Source organism: Telopea speciosissima, chromosome 1 (genome assembly GCF_018873765.1).
Source record: "Telopea speciosissima isolate NSW1024214 ecotype Mountain lineage chromosome 1, Tspe_v1, whole genome shotgun sequence".
Classification (NCBI taxonomy): Eukaryota; Viridiplantae; Streptophyta; class Magnoliopsida; order Proteales; family Proteaceae; genus Telopea; species Telopea speciosissima.
The window spans coordinates 7,926,337-7,942,048 of record NC_057916.1 but is presented as its reverse complement, the minus strand read 5'-3'; the positions used below and the strand labels follow the sequence as shown (position 1 = coordinate 7,942,048).

Below are 15,712 nucleotides of genomic sequence, written 5' to 3'. Positions count from 1 at the left end.
AAAAAAAAAATTTTTTTTTTTTTTGCAATTTCACCCCTACTCTCTAGTCTCTATCGTTCCACCAATACAGGATCAGCCTGTGTTGATACCGATAGGGCCAATCCAATACCGATATGGTTCTACAGACTGTTAAATAAATTACTATCCACTGATTGACAGATGTTAAGATCCTCTTTTTCTCTATATCGGTATCAGCAATGACCGATACTGGTCCCAAAACCATGCACTAAACCGTTATATCCTCCACCCAGAAACTAGCAAGCAATTGCACAGGCTTACCCATTTGTTTGACCAACTGCAACCCTTAGAAGCATCACAATGATGGAGACTAGATCCAGCCGACTGTTAACCAAAAGAGAGAATGTACCATCAATAGTGAAAGTTCTAATATATTTAGAAGAGTTTTGACTTCATACCTGTAAAAGATACTTCAGTATACTTGGGACAAGCAACCATCACCAATGGATGATTCTCTGCACATTACACTCCGGGCTATTAAAACATCATATATTCATATTAGCTTAGCAACACAAGCTCTTGAAATCTGAGACCTTTGTTAATTTTACATGGGCAAACAATCTGTTAAAAAGGGCCAAGTTACAGCTTCAAAATGCCAGTAGGAACCCTTACAACCTACAAAACCCAAATTATGGTTAATGCAACCACACTGTTAACCAGGCTATGGCCCACTCATTTTTCTAATCGCTGAAATGGACTACCAAGTGTGTCAAGCGCAACAAGCAATATATTTGGGGCAGTTCACTAGTCCAATTCAGAAGGAAAGCAATTGATCACAATATTTAATAAACAGTGAGAAGCAAGTTTATTGCAATCCAAATACATTTTATCATCTCTGACTCGGGATATATTTTAGTACACAAACACTAAATAGAGGTACCAAATAGCTCTCATCCTGCTCAGCCAAAAATTTTTTGCCTTTTCGAGGCAGAATGGCCAAGAAAAACCTTTGAAAACCTTATGAAGAAAAGAAATTATGCAGGAAAACAATGTTATTCATATAAAGGAAAACCCTTTTGCAAGATAACTTAGATCCTACTTCAATTTTACAGTGTACAACTCGTTCATGTACGTAAACCTGCTCAGTTGGTCTTCTTTTCATCGGCCTTCACAGCTGCCGTGTCGGTACCATCTGTGATCTGGTCTTCATCTTCACCGCCAAAACCAAACTCATTCACACGCTTCTTGTCAACTGGATAAACCCACCTCTGATACAAATATATCAGAAAGATAACATCTGGATGGGACAGAGAAAAAAAAAACACAAAGTCAATAATCAGTTAAGCCTGCAAAGATGATATCCAGTAGCTATCAGAAATGTAGTAAATCCACATTAATCAGTTCAAAGAAAGTACTTTATAGCCTTGGCTGGTGACATGACAGCCATACTCCAGGCAGCCAGATAGTGAAAATTCAAGTTTCGTCTTAGCCATAGTTGTCAAGGTGTTGCCTAGGCGTCCAGGCGCCTTCATTGCCTTGTGTCCAGGTTCCCTCCAACACCTTGGGTCGCCTAGACGCCATGACAACTATGCTATTAATTAAGTTTATACTCACTGTTCACTGACCATGGGGTTTAGGCAACACTTCATCCATCTTTCAAGAAGTGGGTAGCTCTTGGACTACCCAAAGCAAACATTATTGAATTTATGTCAAATATGCCCTTTGAATGGGCTCAACAATTAAATGCTTCAGATAATTTTGTGCAATAATTATGAGAGCTCAAGGACATTCATGAAGTACCACCACCACCCCTAACGAATAAAATAAGTTTTTCTGTTGACAAAATGATGCATTTGAGAGTATCATGCTCCTGCAAGATGCTGGCAAGATAACCAAGGAAAATAATAATTAAAAATGGAGGAAAAAAATGGTGCTACTTGCTGAAACATGATGCACTGCCTTGTCATCAGCTACCAAATACAAGGGACCTTTTTTAATAGTCTCACAAAATGGGAGTGCCATGAGTCCTCGTTTACCATGGTAATGCAGTACCAAAACCATTTTAATATGACAAAGTTAATTTTGGTACTTGTTTCCCCAGCAATATAGGACTTTAACTGCCTTCCAGTCCTCAGAAAACATGAAATTGAGGCATCTGGATAAACATAAAAAATAGTATCAACTTCTATTCATAGCTCACCATCTCGGAAAACAGAGAGCCGATGGAGCAAGGGCATTTTAATGACAAATGCAAAGAGATCATCAATGATGGTATTAAGAAACTTGTATGTCATCTGCCTCCAAGGAAGATGAGCAACTGACTTCAACTTATAGTTTATGAATAACTGAGGGCACATCATAATGAAACCTGCAACAATATGTAAAAAAATTGTTAGTCCATTCTAACATATCATAATATTCAGCACTGATAGTGAAACATATAAATAGGCCTTCAAGTTCCCAACCAAATCAAGGTAAAGCCATAAAAAAACATGATTCATTTAACAGGAGAAAGACGCACACAGATATACAAATACAGCTGCACTGTGGGCTGGCTGGGCCAGGCAAAAGGTACCCAACCCAATCATTCGCTACATTGCACTGGGCTGAGGTCCAGCATGAACTTCAACCCCAAACCCCCCCCCCCAAAAAAAAAAAATTTAATTACTTGCTTATAGTTTGTAAAAAGAATATTATAGGCATGCTGGTGGTTTCTATCTAACATCACTGCAGAATTCAGAATCCTACACAACATAATTGGAGGGCTCACAAAACCAGCAGGTTAAACACCAAAAGTAATCCCCAATCTTGGGTTCAGATTAAACCCAAAATCAGGTCACATGAAGGTAACGAGTAGCATTTCGATCCCTCAAAGTAGGCTGAAGATCCAAGGGTTAAATTCCAAGCTATTAGCAAAGGACTGAAAGTAGAAACTAGTTTCCAGATTTAGAAAGAACATCGTATCTCATCATCCACATGGTAGAATAACATGAAAACATTAGTTAATCATTACTTCATGAGTACATCAACATATGTAAGAATCAGCACAAACCAGCGGCTAGAAACTTCAGAACAACACAACACAAAATTAGCAACTTAACTTCAGAATTAGTAACTACCAGAGATAAACCCTCAATCCTCATGGTCAAAATTATTCCAATTATGCCTAAAAATCTCTTCATGTGATCAAGAGGGGCCCTTTTTCAGTAGATGATATTTTGGATGAAAGGTAACAGGTCAGACCAGTCCCATAGTACAGTTGAAGGAAGGCTATGATAAATGGAACAACACCCCAACAACTTTCCAAAAACTGATGGTCAGAAAAGAGTATAACAGTACCTTAATGGTGTTGATCACAGGAACAGAGATAGTAACCTTTATATGCCTGAATCTAGGAACTGTGATAATCCTCAAGTAATAGACCTGATCAGAACCAACTCATGGTCGATTGGTTCCCCCATTGGTCTAAGAATAACTGATGTGATCCCTGGTTCAATATCCCTGATTATGGGTTCACTATGGGCCCACAAGTGACAAATATCTCAAATTGAATGAGTGGTGGCAGTTTCGTAAATATTCAGAAGAGTCAACTCTTTTGGAAGAGATAAATAGGAATTGGGGCAAATCAGTAAATAAAATTTAGGGAAAGGGTGATTCTTGAATTTTAAACAGGTATGGGACAAAACAGTAGGAACTTTGAAGAAGATGACTTTTGTGTAATATAAATAGTAACCGTCCTTGGTTGTAAATAGGAAAATATATCATCTTCAACCTTGTCCAGGAACAGCAACCAGTCATCAGGTAATATGTTGAGAATAATTGATTGAAACAGATCTGGGCAGTGGTTCAAAAACCAGACCTGGTTGGGCTTCAATTCTTACAGTAGGAGTAACAATAGGAGCCACACGAAATTTCAAGAGGGAAGAAAGAGGAATGAAAGAGATCGAAACATGTAACTAACAGTTTAGATCCTCGATAGCCTTCAAAACAAAAACAAAACAAAGTCAAGAAACACCACACTAGAAGGTATCTTAGGTTGGAATATTTCAGAACTAGAGAGAAGAAATATGGAAGAACAAGAAGGAATATGACCAAAGCCTCTCACCTATGGCCTTGGTCAGTCACTCACTAACCAGTAGGGCCTCTCACCCCTCCCCACTGTCTCTCACAGCAAAACAGCTCAAGCCAAGATTTTCTTTTACTTCATCAAATCGTGGGGTGTAGTATGCAGTCCCTCTGTTTATTAATGGCAGTAACTGGGGATCCCTCTTGCTTGGAGAAGGAATTCCCCCCTACAAAATAGTACAATCTCAAAATAGAAACTAAGCTTAATAGATGACCTAACTTCTAGATATATTACAAAATAGAAACAACTTCTAAAATAGCAACTAAGAAATAGAAACTACCAAAGTAGTAGGTGGAATTTATAAGAGAGTCCCACCTAATTACAATAGATTGCAATCTAACATAAAATAGAAACTAATATGTAGTAAATGTTAAGTGTTACCGCCACTCTAGGGGTAGTTTGGGTACTCTATAATTCACTAAGGGTAGTATTGTACTGTTTACTTATGTTTATGTCCTTTAATGTCATTTAACACTTTAATTATTATATAAAGGTGAATGTGTTCCTCGGATAGACATTCAATTTAGCTGACTTCTCAATCTTCTCTCCCTCTCAATTTCTCTCTCCTCTCTTCTTCGCTTCGTAAATTGATTGTGGACTGGTTTCTCTGTTTTGGTAATTGGTACTGCAACATGGTATCAGAGCTCTTCTAATTCATCTCCTCTTCCTTCATCATTGCTTTGATAGTCTAGTAGATCTTTTCCTTTGTGGTTTGCAGCAACATATGCAGCCATATCTGTTCTATGAAACAAACTAGGAATTCCTTCCAATATGTTATTGATTTTTTCTCTCCTCGTGTGGATCATCATGGAATATGCATCTACATCAAGATTGTCAATCGTATGAAGGATTAAACAACAGTGATTAATTTCATCAATGATTCCATAAGATTTCCTCTTTACTAGTGTTGATTATCTTTTTTTTCTGTCCAGATCCTTTTTGTAACCTGGCGGTACCCCCGTTTTCAGGGGATTCTGGACAGATCGATTCCTCTTATCTAGGAATCTATCCGTTTGATTCTGGTAATATTTTGGGGATGTTTTCATCTATCTAAAAGGCTCCTTCGATCATGGTTTGGTGTCAATCTGACACCTTTATTTGTTGATTTCTGAAATCACTTAAATTCTGGTCTATCATTTCAGAATTGACTTATATTGCTGCTGGTTATTATATCTTCATCAGATCAGTGTGATATTGTGGGGGTTTTTTCTCCCCTATATTGACCTACCTCTGACCAGATTTGGGATCCATCAGAAAGGGTTACACTAGACTTCAGTTGACTGTTGTTTCTGCCCAGAATTTGATTCTCGTTGGTGCTGCTGCCACTGGTTAGTATTCACACACACACATATATATATATATATTTCTTCTTCATTGACTCTGCTATTTTGCTCTCCATTGTGATTGTTTATTGGCAATTGGCTGCTGGTATATTTTTTTATTGGTGATATCCTTCGTCTATGATGGGTGATTCAAAACCCCCTAGTGGACTCTGTCAATGTCCAAATTACTTCTATCAAGCTCAATGGTGCATCAAATTATTTGCTTTGATCACAAGCAGTAAAAGTGTATATATTGGCCAAGCAGATGATGAACTATTTACTTCAGGATCCTCCTACTTGCTCCTACTCAAGTCTCTAAGGAATATAAAGAATAGATGAGTGATAATGATACTCTCCTGGTATGGCTTTGGAATAGTATGGAACCGCCTGTTGCAGGCAATGTTATGTTTCATACCATTGCCAAAGGTGTCTGGAACGATCTCAAAGAAAGTTTCTAATGTAGTCCTAGATAGACAAAGGGTCTACTAGGAGCCAGGTAAATCAGGCCAGAATTGGAAAATTATGTCAGAATTAGGGTTAGGTTTAGGGTAATGGGGTTGGATCTTATTTAGTAAAGCTAGGCAGGTTTTTAGAAGTCCAATGGTGTATGTTTGGTAGGGTTTGAGTGAGGATTTGAAATTTAGAAAATTAGGGTTTCGGGTTTTGGATTTTGGGGAAGGTAAGTGAGGTGAGTTTTAGAGTTTAGGATGGGAATTCAGAGAAGGGGTTCAGATCGAGTCTTCCAATGATAGGGAAGAGTACTCAGCCAGGGTTTGGAGCTGAGTTGATGGTTAAAAGTGCTAGATCTGAAAATTCTAGGGTTTTGGGTTTAATGAAGGCTGGGGGAATTTTAGGGTTTGATGTTAGAATGGGGCAGAAACTACAGTCAAGTGGAGGAGATGTGGTAAGATTGCTTTGGATGAAGTCTGAATGAAATTGATGGAGGGAATTGAGCTGGACAGGGTATTGATGGAACTAGGGATTAGGAGATCGATTAGAGATAGGTAGGCTTAGGTTGAAGGTTGAAGATGGCTTCTCCCGATCTACAAGATGCAAGGAAATGAAAAGAGGATCCTCCCGGTCTGCCAGACCCAAGGAGTCGATTGGAGATCCACCAGTCCCTTTCACATTGATATTACTCACAAGGCAGCACTCTCAAAGGAGCAACACAGCAGCAGCAATGGCAGCAACAGAAAACAATTTTTTTAAAGTCTGAATTGTGGGGGAGCCTTCTACGATTTTATTAATATATAATATGGGCCAAGGCCAAATCCAATTACAAATCTAAAAAGCTCTCCCTCTAAAAATCGTGGAGGGATGGAATTAAAACACTTAAAACAAAAGATTCCCTAACTACCAATAGGAAATAAGAAGCTAGGAAATAAGAAGCTAACAGCCAATAGGATTAGTTCACTTAAATTGAACCATGGTCTGAACCGGTTCAATTTAAGTTTATAATTAAACTGAAAAAAAAAGAAAAAAAAGAAAAAAAAAAGAAGCATGGGAAATAACTAAAGCTGAAATAAACTAAGCTCCAACACTAGGCCCTAATCTTAGGGCTGCTTCTTGCGGATGCTTGGATCTGCATCAGTTTCTCTTCTCTCGGGATGAAAATATGTCTGAGTGTACGCTTTATGAAAAGTTTTTCTCCTTCAAATAGAATAGCAAATCAGTGGGTGAATTTATAGTGCACTCATGGGCATGTGAGAGGAGCTGAATGTATACCAGCCTTTGTCTACTGATTTTGATGTCTTAAAATCTCAGCATGCAAAATTCCTTGTGGCCAAATTTTTATCGGGATTGGATACTGATTTGCAGCCAATCAAAAGCCAAATTCTCACGGGGGAAAAGATATCCTCTGAATGAGCTGTTTTGTCGAATTCAACGCATCATGTCTCCCTTTTCACTAAATCTGAACCGTCCCCTTTTAATGATAACTAAACCTATGTTTCAAATAGTGGTCGTCACCGTGGTACTGGTTTTCCTAGCAGAGGTCATGGTGGTGGGAGAGGCAACAAAGTACAACAACCTTACCAAGGCATACGTCAGTGTGCTTACTGTGGGAAAATGAATCATACTATTGATACATGTTGGGCGAAGCATGGTAAACCTGAGTGGACTTGGGAGCTGTTTGCTAATACTATTACACTTAATCAGAGTTCTACAACGGTGTCATCTTCCGATTCCAATCATGCTTCTACATCTGGTGGTAGTCAGCTTGTCTCTCCATTACGAGATGAACTAAATCAATTGCTTAAGTGTATTCAGCAAATTGAGACATCTACATCTACATCTACATCTACTTCTATCATTGCTCACTCAGGTACTGACACATTTCTTGCCTCATTTTCTTCTACACCATGGGTCATCGACTCTAGTGCCACCTCTCATATGATTGGTAAGTTCCATGTATTTTCCTCGTTTCAGAAGATTAATCACTCAGCTAGAGTCATACTTGTTGATGGCACCTCTACTCAGGTATCTGCACTTTGTTGAGTTTCTTTACCTTCTAATGTAGTCCTAGATAGGTAGGAGGCCTACTAGGAGCCAAACAACAGGATCAAATAACAAAAAGGGTTGCTGGTTCGAATGGACAGCACTAGGATTTAGGTCAATTCCTAGGGTTAGGGTTGGATATTGGGAAAGGGGTTTATAGGGTATTAATGGGCAGGTCTAGGGGGTCAATATGGTATAAAAATAATAGGATTTGGGGAAGGCTTTAAAATTCTGCAGTTCTGGACAGAATTGTGTTGCAGGTTTTGGGTTTTAATGGAGTGAAGGAATGGAAGGGATAAAGTGGGAGTTTGGGGCTGAAACTTGGATCGAGTGTCAACAATGATGTAAGGGATGTATGCTGAAAGTTTGGTTTGAAACTGATGGACAGATTTGGAGTTATGGAGGTTTCCTAGTAGAAGTAGGAGAGAGGGGTAAAACTGTAATTTCAGACAATCGGCTGGGTGGATGGTGCTGAAATTTGAATCGAGTCTCTCTTAGGGTTTGAGAAAGACTTGATCAAATTTTTAGCAGATTCTAATGGTTAGATTTGGCTGGGCAGAATTCTCACGAAAATCACCTTGTATGTGACCTTCTAGAAGGAAGAAGAATAGTTGCAGAATTTCTTACTTGTTACAGGTCTTCAATGGCAACAACTTTGAAGATGAACAATGGGGTCTCCCGATCTTCACAATGCAAGGAGATAAGTAGCAGCCCTCCCGATCTTCACAATGCAAGGAGTCGATTGGAGATCCACCAATCCCTTCAACCTTGATATCACTCACAAGGCACACTCACGATGGAGCTAAGGCAGCAAGCATAAAGCTAATTTTTATTAATCAAATTCGTATTCAATGCTGGCCTCCCTTACAAACTTATATAGAAGACTCAAAAATAGACTTAGACACTAAAAAGGAATGGCCTAACCTTATCCCTAACCTATTAGGCAACTTAAACTGACTAGGAAACCCAAATAGACTCAAAATAGAGTCCTAATGACTTAAAACAACTTAAACTACTGAAAATAAAGAAGATTCCCTAGTAGCCAATAGGATATAAGAACCTCTTAGCCAATAGGATCACTTCACTTAAATTAGACCAATTGAACCAATTGGATGCAACCAGTTTAAACCAGTTCAATTAAAAACACAAAATAAAAACTAAGTATTGGGCTAATCCCGTATGCAACCTATATACCCCTATTTCAGGCCCACTAAAGTGGCCTAATACATAGAAAACTCTTAGGAACAAAGGCCCAACATATATATATCCCAACCCTACACTTATTCCCAATGAAACAAGCCCTATTTGATGATGAATCTGCATCACCTTCTCTTCCTATGTTGAACTTTGTTCTTCATGTCTCAAATTACCCTTAAATCTTATCTCTGTTAGTCAACTGAATAAATCATTAAATTATTCAATCACCTTTTATCCTGCTTGTGTTTTTCCGGATCTCTAGATAAGAAAGAGGATTGGTGGAGGGAGTGAGAAGTATGGGTAAAATTACTTTGACGACATCGCTCCTACTGTCGCTTTTGTTACTTCTAGTGTATCTTTTCTTTAGTGGCATTACCGGCTGGGAGAGTAAAAACCAGCATTTGCTGTAAGTTGCTCACTCCCTTATGTTTCATATACATGTTCTAAAGTTTTACTGGAGTGATGCTCTTCTAATTGCTTTCTATTTGATAAACTGTATGCCATCTGTTGTGCATGACAATCAATCTCCTTTTTCTGACTGGAGGGCAAGGATCCATGCAGCCGACCCCATTTAATTGGGATAAGGCTGAGTTATCTCCCCCCCCCCCACACACACACGCATTCATGCATTTGCACCATCAACTGTTTGGAGCTTCAAATATTGGATGCCACGAAGTTCCAGATTCACTCCACCCTGTTTGTATTAGTCTTATGATATGGTACAGTCTATATAGCTGCATCAGTGGACACACTGCATATGATCCACCACATGTCAAAAGGACCATCATCCAACACCCCCCCCATCCTATCATTGTACTGTTTTTTTTTTGGATCAGTGAAAGTTAGGTTCCACATTAATTGGACAGTCCAGAGCAATCCAATTATAGTAGTATGATTGTCTCCAGTATTTCTCAATACATCTTTGTCCACCTTCAAAAATATTCTATAGGACTGTTGTTCGTCCGGTCATGATGTATGGGGCAGAATGTTGGTCAGTTAAGAAGTGTCATATTGATAAGCTTTGTGTAGCAAAGATGAGGATGTTAAGATGGATATGTAGAAAAACAAGGAAGGATAAAGTACGGAATGAACATATTAGATCGGACTTGGGAGTAGCCCCGATCAATGATAAACTACGAGAGAATCGTTTAAGGTGGTATGGTCATATTCAACGGAAGTCTAGTGACGCCCCAGTAAGGAGGAGTGATATGATTCCGATTGAAGAAGCTAAAAGAGCTAGGGGCAAGACCTGAAATGACCATAAGAGAAGTGGTGATGAAGGACATGTAGAGGCTAGGGCTTGTTCCAAGTATGATCTCGGACAGAGCCTACTGGAGGTCAAGGATCCATGTTGCAGACCCCATTTAGCTGAGATTCTCCAGATGGTTTAGGCTATGCCTCTTTCCTCTTGCTATCTTTCATCTTTCATCATTCATTTTCTATTTATTTCCCATCTTTCTTTTGTCCTTTTCCTTTTTCATCTCTCATCTCTTTCCCATTTCTCTTTTCTCATCTTTTCTTTCCTTTTTTGGTTAAAACTATGTTTCCTTACTTTGTTTTGTTTGGATCCACGTAGCCAACCCCATTAAGTTGGGATAATGCTGAGTTTGTTGTTGTTGTATGGATGGACAAGAAAAGTCATGTGCTAATATATAGTGAACATGCCCTCTTACTCCATATAATATTATAATGTAACTAATGGACACATACAAGTACCCATGAACACAAACATGAACAACTAACTGGGGGAAAGCATGAGTGGTATCTGTTTAGGACTCAAAAGAATTCAGTAAAACATCTGTGTCCAATTGGAACCTAAAATAGACCACCAGAATTACTGCACCACCTCAAAATAAGTGCCCAATGTATGCTTGACCTTCAAAACATTCTATACAAGCAAAAAAGTAAAGTTGTTTTAGGATATTGTAAGAGGCTAATGTAATCCCAAAACTAGTTGACAATACGTAAAACTTCTTACCAAACATATACACACAGCTTGTGAGTGATGAAAGGATCCACGAGTACCAGCTCCTGTGACGCTCATAAATGAGAGAATAAATGGAAGAACATACCACAAGGAAAAAGAGCACATAGGATAGATACTTCATTGCCATATCATCATACTCCTTCGTCTTATTTTTCGCATAAGACTCCCGGTCTCGGAACCTCAACATAGGTATCTTCCCGCTTCTATCAATCTGGAGATACAAATAAATTGAACTTTAAGAAAATGTCATAATTGCCTCAAATCCCTAGAAAGAGGAACACTTCTAGACAAAGGAAGGAAGGATCAAATAAAAGGACTGTTTGTTACATCTCCAGACCTACACCCAGTATTTTAAATGAAATGAACCCATAAGGAATAAAAGGGAGGCAAGCCAATTTATGTCAGATATTTGCCATGTAAGTTTACTCGTATGTCAGTGAGCCCAACTCAAAGGCATCAATGGCACTAAAAAGAATTATAGGTAGGAAATGTTCTATATGTCACACGTGTCATTGATTTTATACTTGCAGATACACGTATATAGGAGTCAGGAACCACATGGTTAGAACATCCAACCGGCGACCAGGACCCAAAAGGCTGTGTTGCATGTTCCAGTTTAAAGGTAGGGGGTGCCTCCGTTTGTAGTGGTGCTGATTTTTTGATTAGCCGTCTCTGGTGCTTCTTGAGGGTTCTAAGGGGGTGCAGTCTTTTTTGTTAGCGGTGGAGCTGGGTTTGGTTGTATTTTCTTGTTATTCCTTCTGTTCTGATATTCTCTTTTTCTATTAATAAAATTCTTTTCTAGTGTTGCCAATCAGGAAACCGGAAACAAAAAAAGATATAAACTGCTAAATATTGACTCCATGACACACTGGAAGTGTGCTGCACATAAGAGACACAGTATGAGGATAAGGGCTACTTGCACAAGGCCTGACCTAAGTATTTCGTGTAAATGTAGTAGCAAGTGAGGCAAGGGGAAGGAGAAAACTATGAATTTGCTTCCAATAAAACACCAATACTACAGAAATTTCTCTCTCTGATTGGATCCCACCTCTACAGAATGAATGCCACAAATGCAATGGTTCAAACTCAGTTTAAGAGAGACATTGGTTAAAGGAAACTTCTGGTGATCCAAGTTGGAAGATTAAAAAAGTGGAGAAATGCAGAAAATTTTCAGCGTAATGTATGAAGGTCATCAGGTCATTGAACAATCTCTTTAATTGGTCACTTGATCCTTGATTTATTGAAGGATTTTTATACGCTCTACTTTGCACATGCAAAAGTTCTGTCGTTTCTATATTCTTGCACATTCTTACCTTCTTGGGGCTTTCCCAAGTAGACCAGGTTAAACCAGGCCAACCCACCAAGGTAGGTCGAGAGCATCTAGCAGGTTTTCAGCTCAGGCTTGGGCAAGTGCCTGGGCCCTAGCCAGGGCACCAGAATATCACAGGCCCATCTGGCAGGCTTGGGCCAAAGAGTGGAAGCTGTATTAAATTTGAGATGAACCAGTGAACCCATGTCAGGATGATTTGATAATGAAATTTCAGGATAGGGCACAGTTAGGGAATGTGATGCAGTTAAGCGTAGGGTTAGTTAGAGATAATAATGTAATTTTCTTTTCTTTTATCTTCATCTTGTCAGTCGTTAATAGCAAGTAGGAGTTAAGAGTTTGTTTCAGCTATTGAGTCATAGTTTGAGTTAGAGTTGACTATTTTTACTTTCAGTTTCAGCCTTTCAGGATAGGATTAGGACTCTTTTTTTGCTTAATTCTATAAAGCAGCATGTAATCCCACGATTTGGATTGGATGTTTTGGAATGAAAATTGAATGAAAGTGCTTACAGGGTGCTGCTCAGACCTGTGTGAGCACATCTAATCTCTCTCCTCTCAGGTGCCATCGCTCATCTTCTCTCTTCCATACCCTGTTTCTTCTTCTTTTTTTTTTTCCCTATTTTCTATTATTACTTTCCTTCCTATTTAGTTCTTCAGGAATAACTTATCATATTCTGTTTTCTGGTGGTACATCTGAGTTTGACTTCATGTGGTAATACTACTCACACCCCCATCCAGTTCTGAAACTTTGGGCGAAGGGCCCTCCACTAAGCGACCTAATCCCTAGGATTTCGTCTCCTACAAGTCCCCTGGTATGAGATTGAAACCAGAAACCAGAAACCAGATCTGGTTTCCCAGTCACCGCCCAGCTCTGTTTCAGCATCATCGTCGTAAAGTAACACTTGATTTGGGCTGTGCTACGAGGATTTTAAGAGACCTTTGCATTACGAAGTCTAGCCTGAAATTTCATGTTTAAAGGGGATTTATCGATTGAAATATCCCATTTGAACCAGGTCTGGTCTACCGTAAGGAACACCATCATGAGGTTGAAGACAAGCTCATATATTGAGTTTTATTTTAACTCTCATTTCTGTATTTCCAAGAATACCCTCATCTTTTTTTCTAATTCAACCACTACCCATTAATTAGTTTCATTCCAAGTTTATCCTCAATCATTAATTTTAAGTCCTTTCTCATCCCTATCCCATTATCTTCCCCAAGAAGGCTCTAAGATTTTGCTTATTTACAAATGTTTAGTATGCAATAATATACAGATTTGCCACTGAATCTTTGATTTGAATTGTCTAACACTTGAGTGGGCCCATAGCGACCCAATTTAAGGGTTTTGGAACCTGGTTCCACATCACAATGTGCTCTAGAATATGCATGCAAGCATGTTTCTGTGCACTTGTGCAGAAGATTCTAGGCTGCATCCGAAGCAATTGTCAGAACACGGCGACACGACTGTCACACCAGTCCTAGTAACATCCCTAGTTTCCCTTCTATTCATATAAGTTTACTTCATGCATTAATACAGAACATGATGCAGTCAAACATTTTTCTAAGCATCTGGTACATTTTCATTTTCCAAGCACTACATAGTTGTGAACATACCTCTATGTGCATTGCTTTGCCAATTTTCCAGAACTCAATGCAGACACCAACGCCAGCACTTCCGAGAATCATCCATGAAGTATCATTATCAAGCAGATAGAGGAACACGATCAGCTGACAAATAAAGCTCACGACAACTGACTTTGCAGAGAGTCCTTCCATAGATTTATTTTTGTTCCAAAACTGGATATCTGCAAGAGGAAAATAGAAACAGTAATTAACAGTCTTAACAAAAAATATTATCAATATCTGTGCAGAGTAAAAAGATCAAATACAGTTCTTATATACAGCTTCTGTATACCATTCTTGAACGCCAAGAAGTCAAACACGGAATGAAGTAATGACACCACCATCGTAACCACCAGAAGGATAGGATTCCCTTCCAAAAACACCCTCTGGAGGGGGACAAAAGAAGGGGGTCAGAATTTGAAAGTTGAAGCGAAAACAAAATCAATCACACATATAAAAATAGGGGAAGGGTTCTCTGGTCTGCATAGATCAGAAAATCTCTTGCCACAAAATTTTAAGACTCATCAATAGAATATTGGCAAAAGCAATCCACTTAAAATTTGCAGAGCATTTTCACGATAATATTGAAGTTCTCCACAACAGTTTAAAGTAATCTAAAATTGCTGTAAAACAACAGCCTTTAATTAAAAAAATAGCATTCATAACCAATGGATACCATTAAAAAAAAATCCTGAACCAGCTTTTCTATTTCAACTCATAAAACTTGTAGACAAGATAGTCATGTCAATTTAAAAATAGCACCCATAAGCGCTAATCCATCTGCACCTTTTACCAAACAAGGATTAAATGAACCCAATAAATCTCTAACCAAAAATGTTGTATTGTAAAAGAAACAGAAACACATTTCAAGAAAATAGTCTTTCTATTTCAGTCTATAGCTTATTTTTATGTTTTACAACTCCTAAATAAATGGAGGCTATTAACAATATAGATCAGCACACAACAGTGTGAGAAGGTTTCCTATTTAATTAGATTTTGCAATAAAAGATCAACACAAATACAATTAATCCTCATTCCCTAACTGAATTAAAGAACTTTTTAACTTAAGAAACCAGATTTGTGAATAGTAGTAAAATTGCACTCTCTATATATAGTAATTGTGGGACAAACATAAACAGTAAAATTGAGATCTACCATAAATTTTATATCATGATTACAAAAAAATAAAAATGAATCAATGAAAATATTTTAGCTATTATATTAAGAAACTTAAATGCTCTTCCATAAAAAACAGGAAATAATAGAAAGAGACTGAGAGAAAACAGAGTAGGTATACTTACCAATATTTCTTTCTTCAATTGGTAGTACTTATACCACTATCAATTATTTAATTTGATTAAAAAACTGTGTGCAATAAGTAAAGTCACACTCTCCCAGGACATGTGAACTAGCCTCTACCTCATATTCAGAAATTATCAATTCCTACCAGCTAATTGGGTACGAACGAAAGCAGTAACTAACCACAGAGAGCATTACAGAGTATGTGTATGTGCAATTTTCAGAAACACACGAAAAATGAAGAATCAAGTGTCAACAGAAAATAGAAATAAATGGTTGAATAAACATGATTAAAACAAAAATACGTTGAAAATCCAAAAGAAAACATTTACTAAAATCTCAGACAATCTAGGAAGAGAGACGGAAGAAAGGGGAAA

At 38.2% G+C, this 15,712-nt stretch overlaps 1 protein-coding gene across 1 annotated transcript in view; it reads right to left on the bottom strand.

Annotated features, from left to right (window-relative positions):
* Positions 1 to 805: 805 nt before the first annotated feature.
* Positions 806 to 15,712, bottom strand: part of LOC122670959 (cleft lip and palate transmembrane protein 1 homolog) — a 41,681-nt gene continuing 26,774 nt past the window's right edge. The window contains exons 8-12 of the mRNA XM_043868017.1: positions 14,329 to 14,422; positions 14,028 to 14,218; positions 11,078 to 11,297; positions 2,159 to 2,326; positions 806 to 1,255 (exon numbers count right to left, since the gene is read on the bottom strand). Coding sequence (XP_043723952.1) covers positions 1,101 to 1,255; positions 2,159 to 2,326; positions 11,078 to 11,297; positions 14,028 to 14,218; positions 14,329 to 14,422 — 828 coding nt within the window. The 3' untranslated portion in view covers positions 806 to 1,100. The remainder of the gene's footprint in view (positions 1,256 to 2,158; positions 2,327 to 11,077; positions 11,298 to 14,027; positions 14,219 to 14,328; positions 14,423 to 15,712) is intronic.